General features: G+C 50.5%; 1 protein-coding gene across 3 annotated transcripts in view; it reads left to right on the top strand.

Moving 5' to 3' along the window:
• LOC110506662 (synaptotagmin-7) overlaps nt 1-8,634 on the top strand; it is a 116,295-nt gene extending 107,661 nt beyond the window's left edge. For all 3 annotated transcript variants that reach the window (XM_036964586.1, XM_036964585.1, XM_036964587.1), the window contains exon 12: nt 276-8,634. In XM_036964586.1, coding sequence (XP_036820481.1) covers nt 276-380 — 105 coding nt within the window. In that variant the 3' untranslated portion in view covers nt 381-8,634. The remainder of the gene's footprint in view (nt 1-275) is intronic.
• The last annotated feature ends 2,915 nt before the right edge of the window (nt 8,635-11,549 follow it).

The raw sequence follows: 11,549 nt of genomic DNA on the forward strand, positions 1-11,549 counted from the left end.
ATCTTAATGACTCTCCTCAGCTCCCGATATGAATTAAGTTCAGATTAGGGTGATTGGCAAGCTTTATGGTAACAGCAGGGACACTCCAGACTTCAGAGAGTTTAGTTTACCTCTCTCTGTTTGAGTATGAGTAATATCGATCTCTGTGACGTCAGATATCCTGCTTATCCATCTCACCCCCCTCGCTCTCTTTCACTCCATCTCTCTCTCCTCCTCCCTTCCTCCCCTTCTCTTCCTCTCTTTCTTCCCACCCTCCCTCTTGCTCTCTCTCTCAGATCTATCTCTCGTGGAAGAGTGGTCCAGCGGAGGTGAAGCACTGGAAGGACATGATGGGTAAACCTCGTAATGCCGTGCAGCAGTGGCATGCCCTCAAGGCCTGATACTGTAGGTCCAGTCACGTCCACCCAGACCATCCCAGCCCCCTGCCCTGCCCTGCCCTCCCACCCTATCGTCATGCACAAGGCTGACTCGCTGCAGAACATGGGTACAAATAGCCATCCAACGCATCCACCCTCTCCTCCTGCCTGTCCTCTCTCAGATCCCTAATGAACTTCTCCTTCCTCTACTCCCCTCTGTTAAGCCGGGTCCTTTCTGAGTCTTGTTGCTTTTAAGTTTTCTCTCAACCGTTGTTTTTTTCTCCTTGGTCCACCTTTACTCTGTTTTACTCTGGAGCAGCACACTCTGCCAGCCCTAGGGTGAGCCCCAGGAATCCAGTTCCACCATTCATCCTGTGTCTCTCCATCGTTCTCCTGTGGCAGTGAGGGGAGGCTTCTTCTCTCCCTAATCACTGCTCTCTCTGTCGTCAGAAGCGATGTGGTTGGCTGTTCATTATTGATTTTTGCTTCCCACGTTGACCCTTTTGTCCGTTCCCTTCTGCAAACACACAGAGAATATAACAGGAAGGATCGATAGAGAGAGAGAGAGGCAAACCAATGGAATAGACGAGGGATGGACTGTCTGGATGATAATGGAATTAGACGTGACACTGTCACTCCACCCCGTTCATCATCTCTGATCTCTTTCTCTCCCACCACTGTGGTGATTCTTCCCTGGCTGGACCCCCTTGTTGTCTGTGTGTGCTGTGGGTGATGTGCTGTAACTCCAAATGAAGTTCTAGATGAAAAAAGGAGAAAATGACTGATCATTTACACTGGTCCATGGGGGAAATGTAAAAAGACGTTCCTATTTTCTGGAGAGAAAAAAAAGAATAATGACAGAAAAAGAGTAAAGTCATCAATGTTGTGTTTTGTTTTTAAAAAGCCTAAAGAGACCAATCAAAATGTTCTTCCAGAGACAGTAAATAGAAGCAAAAAGACAGCTATTATTCTGTCGTATTCTCTCTGTGTGTGTGTGTGTGTGTGTGTGTGTGTGTGTGTGTGCGTGTGTGCGTGCGTGCGTGCGTGCGTGTGTGCGTGCGTGCGTGCGTGCGTGCGTGTGCGTCAGTGAAAGTTAGAGCGTGAATGCGAGTGCAGGTGTGTGAAAGTATTGGGCTTGCACTGCAAATGAATAACAACAATATTACTGATAATAATAATGACAATAATAATCATCAGTATTCTACTGGATATGTTTGAAGACTTGGAGAGGTCACAGCAGCTAAGCAGTGACAGAGAGAGAGGGGTACAGTCTGTAGGGTAGTGCCTGCTACCTGGTGTGGAACGGTAAGCAGAGGAGGAAGTTGACATGAACCACCAGTCTTCATCTGAGCTGCTTTCTCTCAATTGCATCATCCACTGCAGATAACCATAAATAAATGCCCCTCTCCCAACCAAGTCAGTTTAGTTTATAATGGAGGACTAAGCCAAATGATCTTGTCCCCATCAAGGTTTATAACGTTACTTGTTTGTCTTTGTAATTCTGCCTGTCTATTGGAATGTGTGTCTGTTACGTCAGTTAGTCTGTTCCATTACTGGCCAAACCCCCTCTGCTCTGTCCTGCTCCTGATGTTAGATAGTTAGGGTGTTAGTGGGTCTTCAGGACCATGGCTGTTCCATTACTGGCCAGACCCCCTCTGCTCTGTCCTGCTCCTGATGTTAGATAGTTAGGGTGTTAGTGGGTCTTCAGGACCAGGGCTGTTCCATTACAGACCAAACCCCCTCTGCTCTGTCCTGCTCCTGATGTTAGATAGTTAGGGTGTTAGTGGGTCTTCAGGACCATGGCTGTTCCATTACTGGCCAGACCCCCTCTGCTCTGTCCTGCTCCTGATGTTAGATAGTTAGGGTGTTAGTGGGTCTTCAGGACCATGGCTGTTCCATTACTGGCCAGACCCCCTCTGCTCTGTCCTGCTCCTGATGTTAGATAGTTAGGGTGTTAGTGGGTCTTCAGGACCATGGCTGTTCCATTACAGACCAAACCCCCTCTGCTCTGTCCTGCTCCAGATGTTAGATAGTTAGGGTGTTAGTGGGTCTTCAGGACCACGGCTGTTCCATTACAGACCAAACCCCCTCTGCTCTGTCCTGCTCCTGATGTTAGATAGTTAGGGTGTTAGTGGGTCTTCAGGACCAGGGCTGTTCCATTACAGACCAAACCCCCTCTGCTCTGTCCTGCTCCAGATGTTAGATAGTTAGGGTGTTAGTGGGTCTTCAGGACCAGGGCTGTTCCATTACTGGCCAAACCCCCTCTACTCTGTCCTGCTCCTGATGTTAGATAGTTAGGGTGTTAGTGGGTCTTCAGGACCAGGGCTGTTCCATTACAGACCAAACCCCCTCTGCTCTGTCCTGCTCCAGATGTTAGATAGTTAGGGTGTTAGTGGGTCTTCAGGACCATGGCTGTTCCATTACTGGCCAGACCCCCTCTGCTCTGTCCTGCTCCAGATGTTAGATAGTTAGGGTGTTAGTAGGTCTTCAGGGCCATGGCTGTTCCATTACTGGCCAGACCCCCTCTGCTCTGTCCTGCTCCAGATGTTAGATAGTTAGGGTGTTCGTGGGTCTTCAGGACCACGGCTGTTCCATTACTGGCCAGACCCCCTCTGCTCTGTCCTGCTCCAGATGTTAGATAGTTAGGGTGTTCGTGGGTCTTCAGGACCACGGCTGTTCCATTACTGGCCAGACCCCCTCTGCTCTGTCCTGCTCCAGATGTTAGATAGTTAGGGTGTTCGTGGGTCTTCAGGACCACGGCTGTTCCATTACTGGCCAGACCCCCTCTGCTCTGTCCTGCTCCAGATGTTAGATAGTTAGGGTGTTCGTGGGTCTTCAGGACCACGGCTGTTCCATTACTGGCCAGACCCCCTCTGCTCTGTCCTGCTCCAGATGTTAGATAGTTAGGGTGTTAGTGGGTCTTCAGGACCACGGCTGTTCTATTACTGGCCAGACCCCCTCTGCTCTGTCCTGCTCCAGATGTTAGATAGTTAGGGTGTTCGTGGGTCTTCAGGACCAGGGCTGTTTCATTACAGACAAACCCCCTCTGCTCTGTCCTGCTCCTGATGTTAGATAGTTAGGGTGTTTGTGGGTCTTCAGGACCAGGGCTGTTCCATTACAGACCAAACCCCCTCTGCTCTGTCCTGCTCCTGATGTTAGATAGTTAGGGTGTTAGTGGGTCTTCAGGACCAGGCTGTTCCATTACTGGCCAGACCCCCTCTGCTCTGTCCTGCTCCTGATGTCATCCTGGTGTGACCTGTTCCAAGCTTAAGTCTCTCTCTCATCACACAGTGGGCTGAAGGATAGCTACAAGAGTAATAATATAAACTAAACCTATTTTCTGTTTACATTTGACTGTTTTATTTGTGTCTACTGAATGTGTGTGTGTGTGTGTTTGCAATGTGTGTATGAGTGTGTCAACATCTGACTGTTAGTTTGTGTGTTTGTATTTACGGTGTATGTATGTGTGCTCGGTGTTCACTTTTGCCATTTTCATTTTCTTAATATCGAATCTGTTTTTTGGGCTGTTTTTATTCTGTATAAAGTAATTTAGATGTTCAGTTAATTATTTATGTTGTCGCTGATCGCTAAGAAGAAGACGCTAATGATTACTGGGATGTTGGAACGTGACAAAGGGCATGTGTCTACTTTCTATTTGTTGGGGTTTTATGGGTTGGTTGGGGAGGGGGCCATAGACATGAAGAGAGAAGGAAAGACAAGGGAGAGGGGAGCTCATTACATCTGACAATACCACATACAGCATATTCTATTCTAGCCCTCTTCTGTTGGGCAGAGGGACTGTTCACTCAGTATCATTTAATAGGTGGCTTACAGAACCACAACACACTGTCCCTCCGCTCTAGGTCTGGCCCAACACGCTGTCCCTCCGCTCTAGGACTGGCCCAACACGCTGTCCCTCCGCTCTAGGTCTGGCCAAACAATCTGTCCCTCCGCTCTAGGACTGGCCCAACACGCTGTCCCTCCGCTCTAGGTCTGGCCCAACACCCTGTCCCTCCCCTCTAGGACTGGCCCAACACGCTGTCCCTCCGCTCTAGGACTGGCCCAACACACTGTCCCTCCCCTCTACGTCTGACCCAACACGCTGTCCCTCCCCTCTACGTCTAGCCCAAAATACTGTCCCTCCGCTCTAGGACTGGCCCAACACCCTGTCCCTCCGCTCTACGTCTGGCCCAACACGCTGTCCCTCCGCTCTAGGTCTGGCCCAACACACTGTCCCTCCCCTCTACGTCTGGCCCAACACGCTGTCCCTCCGCTCTAGGTCTGGCCCAACACACTGTCCCTCCCCTCTACGTCTGACCCAACACGCTGTCCCTCCCCTCTACGTCTAGCCCAAAATACTGTCCCTCCGCTCTAGGTCGGGCCCAACACGCTGTCCCTCCCCTCTACATCTGACCCAACACGCTGTCCCTCCGCTCTACGTCTGGCCCAACACACTGTCCCTCCCCTCTACATCTGACCCAACACGCTGTCCCTCCGCTCTAGGTCTGGCCCAACACCCTGTCCCTCCCCTCTACATCTGACCCAACACGCTGTCCCTCCGCTCTACGTCTGGCCCAACACACTGTCCCTCCCCTCTACGTCTGACCCAACACGCTGTCCCTCCGCACTAGGTCTGGCCCAACACACTGTCCCTCCCCTCTACGTCTGACCCAACACGCTGTCCCTCCGCTCTAGGTCTGGCCCAACACCCTGTCCCTCCGCTCTAGGACTGGCCCAACACCCTGTCCCTCCGCTCTACGTCTGACCCAACACGCTGTCCCTCCGCTCTAGGTCTGGCCCAACACACTGTCCCTCCCCTCTACGTCTGGCCCAACACGCTGTCCCTCCGCTCTAGGTCTGGCCCAACACACTGTCCCTCCCCTCTACGTCTGACCCAACACGCTGTCCCTCCCCTCTACGTCTGGCCCAAAATACTGTCCCTCCGCTCTAGGTCGGGCCCAACACGCTGTCCCTCCCCTCTACATCTGACCCAACACGCTGTCCCTCCCCTCTACGTCTGACCCAACACGCTGTCCCTCCCCTCTACGTCTGACCCAACACGCTGTCCCTCCCCTCTACGTCTGGCCCAACACACTATACCTCCGCTCTAGGTCTGGCCCAACACGCTGTCCCTCCCCTCTAGGTCTGGCCCAACACCCTGTCCCTCCCCTCTACATCTGACCCAACACGCTGTCCCTCCGCTCTACGTCTGGCCCAACACACTGTCCCTCCCCTCTACGTCTGACCCAACACGCTGTCCCTCCGCACTAGGTCTGGCCCAACACGCTGTCCCTCCGCTCTAGGTCTGGCCCAACACCCTGTCCCTCCCCTCTAGGACTGGCCCAACACGCTGTCCCTCCGCTCTAGGACTGGCCCAACACACTGTCCCTCCCCTCTACATCTGACCCAACACGCTGTCCCTCCCCTCTACGTCTAGCCCAAAATACTGTCCCTCCGCTCTAGGACTGGCCCAACACCCTGTCCCTCCGCTCTACGTCTGGCCCAACACGCTGTCCCTCCGCTCTACGTCTGGCCCAACACGCTGTCCCTCCGCTCTAGGTCTGGCCCAACACACTGTCCCTCCCCTCTACGTCTGACCCAACACGCTGTCCCTCCCCTCTACGTCTAGCCCAAAATACTGTCCCTCCGCTCTAGGTCGGGCCCAACACGCTGTCCCTCCCCTCTACATCTGACCCAACACGCTGTCCCTCCGCTCTACGTCTGGCCCAACACACTGTCCCTCCCCTCTACGTCTGACCCAACACGCTGTCCCTCCGCTCTAGGTCTGGCCCAACACCCTGTCCCTCCCCTCTACATCTGACCCAACACGCTGTCCCTCCGCTCTACGTCTGGCCCAACACACTGTCCCTCCCCTCTACGTCTGACCCAACACGCTGTCCCTCTGCACTAGGTCTGGCCCAACACACTGTCCCTCCCCTCTACGTCTGACCCAACACGCTGTCCCTCCGCTCTATGTCTGGCCCAACACCCTGTCCCTCCGCTCTAGGACTGGCCCAACACCCTGTCCCTCCGCTCTACGTCTGGCCCAACACGCTGTCCCTCCGCTCTAGGTCTGGCCCAACACACTGTCCCTCCCCTCTACGTCTGGCCCAACACGCTGTCCCTCCGCTCTAGGTCTGGCCCAACACACTGTCCCTCCCCTCTACGTCTGACCCAACACGCTGTCCCTCCCCTCTACGTCTGGCCCAAAATACTGTCCCTCCGCTCTAGGTCGGGCCCAACACGCTGTCCCTCCCCTCTACATCTGACCCAACACGCTGTCCCTCCCCTCTACGTCTGACCCAACACGCTGTCCCTCCCCTCTACGTCTGACCCAACACGCTGTCCCTCCCCTCTACGTCTGGCCCAACACACTATACCTCCGCTCTAGGTCTGGCCCAACACGCTGTCCCTCCCCTCTACGTCTGGCCCAACACACTATACCTCCGCTCTAGGTCGGGCCCAACACGCTGTCCCTCCCCTCTACGTCTGACCCAACACGCTGTCCCTCCCCTCTACGTCTGGCCCAACACACTATACCTCCGCTCTAGGTCTGGCCCAACACGCTGTCCCTCCCCTCTAGGTCTGGCCCAACACACTGTCCCTCCGCTCTAGGTCTGGCCCAACACACTGTCCCTCCCCTCTACGTCTGGCCCAACACACTATACCTCCGCTCTACGTCTGGCCCAACACGCTGTCCCTCCACTCTACGTCTGGCCCAACACACTGTCCCTCCGCTCTAGGTCTGGCCCAACACACTGTCCCTCCCCTCTAGGTCTGGCCCAACACACTGTCCCTCCGCTCTAGGTCTGGCCCAACACACTGTCTCTCCCCTCTAGGTCTGGCCCAAAACACTGTCCCTCCGCTCTAGGTCTGGCCCAACACACTGTCCCTCCCCTCTACGTCTGGCCCAACACACTGTCCCTCCGCTCTAGGTCTGGCCCAACACACTGTCCCTCCCCTCTAGGTCTGGCCCAACACACTGTCCCTCCGCTCTACGTCTGGCCCAACACACTGTCCCTCCCCTCTAGGTCTGGCCCAACACACTGTCCCTCTGCTCTACGTCTGGCCCAACACACTGTCCCTCCGCTCTACGTCTGGCCCAACACACTGTCCCTCCGCTCTAGGTCTGGCCCAACACACTGTCCCTCCGCTCTAGGTCTGGCCCAACACGCTGTCCCTCCGCTCTACGTCTGGCCCAACACACTGTCCCTCCGCTCTAGGTCTGGCCCAACACACTGTCCCTCCGCTCTAGGTCTGGCCCAACACGCTGTCCCTCCGCTCTACGTCTGGCCCAACACACTGTCCCTCCGCTCTAGGTCTGGCCCAACACACTGTCCCTCCACTCTAGGTCTGGCCCAACACACTGTCCCTCCGCTCTAGGTCTGGCCCAACACACAGACACTAAGACAGGCGAGGTCTCCAGACGTCAGTGCTGACGTACTTCAAAACCCCACTGTGACACACATGCTTTTTGGCACAAGGTGCTCTTAAACAACACCCCTCCCCTCTCTCCTCCATATGCTCTCACTCCCCAAGTGTCACAGAGAAAAGGTGAGACAGACAATGATCATCACCTCATTTGCATCACTGCCATCTCTCCAGGCAGAGCAGAACATAGCAGAGCACCTACCTGTTTCTAAAATAACTGGGAACAGTCACCTCCCTGCCTCATACTGAGCACACACGCAAACGATACATCATTATGCATCAGATGCAGCATTAAATTGAAAAGATCAGCCAGAATAGGAAACACAGATAAAATGGCACGATTCAGGTGAAAATGAATTATTTGTCTGAAAATAAAATAGGAAGCCAGGTATGGTCCATTTGCCTCTGAGGCATTGAGCTGGGATTCTTTGTAGAGTCCTTCCTTGGCTCTAGAAAAGCCCAGTAACAATTCAAAACACAGATCTAAATAAATCTGAAAACTGATCAGTGTTCACTCAGATTGAAATCACCCTAAATGTCTGATTAGGGCTCTCTACACAGATATTGGTGGAGATACGAGGAGGATTGTCCAAAACAGGCCAGGATTTTGTGACATTGTATAAAGGATAAATGAAAATTGTGTATGTAAAAACTAATCAGTGTTAATTGGGGATGTTGATATCTGTATGTCCTTGACATCCCTTTGTCCCATTTCTTGCTCTCTTCTGTTCTCTCTTTAGTCACACATCTGTGGGGTGCACAATCTTATATTTCAAGCATTTTTTTTTTATCTGTACAGTGTATAAATATATAAATGTGTACATAAAAAGAAGAAACTTCTAAAATAGTTTTTGTTGTTTTTCTAAAGCTGATTTACTGTGGTATTTCATAGTGGCTTGTGGCTTTCTCTCCCTATTTGATTTCCATCAGAGGAACTTAGTAAGGTTTCTAACTGTTCCCACTGGTTAGTACTAGTTGAAACAGTAGTTATGTTGCAGTAAAAACACTGTTGTGAAGAGTCAAGTCTGAACCTCGCCTTCAAATCTGGCCTTCAACTTGAACATCAAACTCAGTTCTTATAGGAATGATATACAGTACATACACTGGTTTTCTGTCAAACCAAGCTGCCTTGATGCCTTTAATTACTGTAGATGTAGTTTACTTTCATATTTTCACAGCTATGCATTTCAGAAGTTGGTAGCTAATCTAATGAGTAGCAACATGTTAGAGCTCAGTTTGGACTCATACAGGAGTATGTTTTGACTATTTTTGACAGGCTGTAAAAGGGCTTTCTAAGTGCTGGTTTACACACAGTTGTATTATTTTGTTTTTTTCTCAAGTGTTTAAAAAACACACCACAACCCACACACATTGCTTCCCACACAGTTCATTCCTAATGCTCACACACTGTAGTTACAACCAGAACACAAGAACAGAATAGATCTTCAGTATTTTACAAATCCACTTCCTACATACATCTGCCCTACTCCCTCCTTTGGGCTTATTTTTAATACATGTTATTTTCTATAGTTCATTTCAACTATTGATCTTTGGCATGTGGTTATTTTTGAGTCAACTACAGAAACCCTGTTAACTCTGAGCATGAAGGAGAGGGGATGTGTGCATGTTCGTGTTAAGTATTCTAAACCGGTGCACAACAGAAGTTTTTCCTGACCACATGACCTGGCAGGAAAATTGGCCCTGAATACAGGTTATTAGTAGTAGAATAGTGAAACTACTACAGTATTTTCTCTCTGTCGTACAGCTCTCTTCCTGCAGGCTTCTCTCAAGTACAGAGAGAATGAGAAGACATGTTGAGGAGAGGGAGAGAGACGGTGAAGAAAGAGAGAGGGGTACAATTTTAATTCCAGGGGAGCAGAGATTGGCAGTAGTGCAGAGCGGAGGATAAAACTGAGAGCTGTCACGACACAGAGACACAGCGCTAGAAGAAGACAGGAACACGTCAGCCTGGAGTTGGGGAGAGTGGGCGGCTGTGGGCGACAGACAGATCCACACTCCAAACAAGCTTAGCGGGAATGGAAAAACATGAAATGTGCAGCACATGAAAGCCTGATATGTAGAATTCACAGGTGCGGCGTATCATTTAATAGTGAGAGAACAGGGCTAAATTACATTGTTACAGTCATTTAGTAGATGCTCTTATCCAGAGCATTTACAGTAGTGAGCGAGTACATTTCTGTTATGGTCCCCCATGGGAATTGAACCCAAAACTCTGCTGTTGAAAGCACCATACTCTACCGACTGAGCCACATGGGACCATTGCTAAATGAGGAAATGGAAACGGGACCATTGCCATGTGAGCAAAGGAAAGTGCACACAGTTTGTGTTTGATTAAAGTCACACCCACATGATCTAAGTTTATTTCATGCAGTATGTTCAGATACACGTGTACAGACGCTCCTGCAGAATGTGCGCTCTGAACATCCACATCTGACAACTGTTTCTCATTCTTTCAGATTAAAACCTAATCAAGACAAACAGTTAAGAAGTAAGATGATAAAGAAATCCGTTGAAGAAATATAAAGATACAAACTTGGCACAGGCCAATACATCTTTGACACTAGTGGTGTTGGAAATAATGACACCTGGATGAGTGGCCGAACACAAAGTTATACAGACAGACTGACCGTCAGTCAGGTAAATAGCTGAACACTGACAGAGACAGATATATTTAAAAAAGGACAGACAGACAGAGGTCAGAAGAAGATGTGTCCAGTCCATGGCTCTGAAGTGGGACAGATGGCAGCAAAGTCACAGAGATGACACAGAGGGGGACTCTGCTGACATCACAGTGTGCTATTTAAAGACACACACCCAGCATCTCCACCTCACCCTGTCCATGCAGGAGCTGTACGTAAAATGACTTTGTGTGGCAATTTAATCTTTGATCAATTGTGAGCAAATCACCACTTTAAGATTTATGCCAAGAGGTTTTATTATTTTATTACCAAACGAGGAAGTAGCCTGGGTACAGAATATTGAAGACTACTGAAGTGCAAATTGTGTCTGTGCTCGTGAGCTGAGACTGTTCTCTCAGGTGATGGACTTAATATTTTAAATCATAAATGTCTTCTGTAATCGCCTGAGTGTCCAGCACAATGGTTCTGGTGACTTGAGGGTACAACCAGGCAGAGGGAGGCTTGTCTCATTTCTGTTCGAATACTCTGCACACCCCCTGGCCAAAGGGCACCTCCCTGCTGGTCTCAGAACATTACATGATAACAGAGAAACTCCTACCACTGTCAACATGGTAGCAGGGGGAGAGGGAGAAAGAAACACTGTTTGTGTTTCAGGCAAAATACAATCTGCAATGTAAGAACTGATACTATTTGACGCTCAAACACACAGCCCTACAATCACATGTAACAGTGTATAGCTTTCGTCCCTCTCCTCGCCCCAACCAGGGATCCTCCGCACACATTGTCGATAGTTACCGTTGAAGCATCGTTACCTATCGCTCCACAAAAGCCGCAGTCCTTGCGGAGCAAGGGAAACAACAACTTCAAGGTCTCAGAGCGAGTGGCGTCACCGATTGAAACACTATTCGCGCGCACCCCGCTAACTAGCCATTTCACACCGATTACACATACCCAGTGCAAACATACACACACACTCGCACAAACATTATGCACAGCAGAATACGTTTACTCATTTGTGGTGAAAGGAGAGCCTTGCCTATTAAAAGGAGCCTTACCTATTAATTTATGCAGATATCTATCTACATTATGAATCATTTTAGCC

Source organism: Oncorhynchus mykiss, chromosome 26 (assembly GCF_013265735.2).
Source record: "Oncorhynchus mykiss isolate Arlee chromosome 26, USDA_OmykA_1.1, whole genome shotgun sequence".
Classification (NCBI taxonomy): domain Eukaryota; kingdom Metazoa; phylum Chordata; class Actinopteri; order Salmoniformes; family Salmonidae; genus Oncorhynchus; species Oncorhynchus mykiss.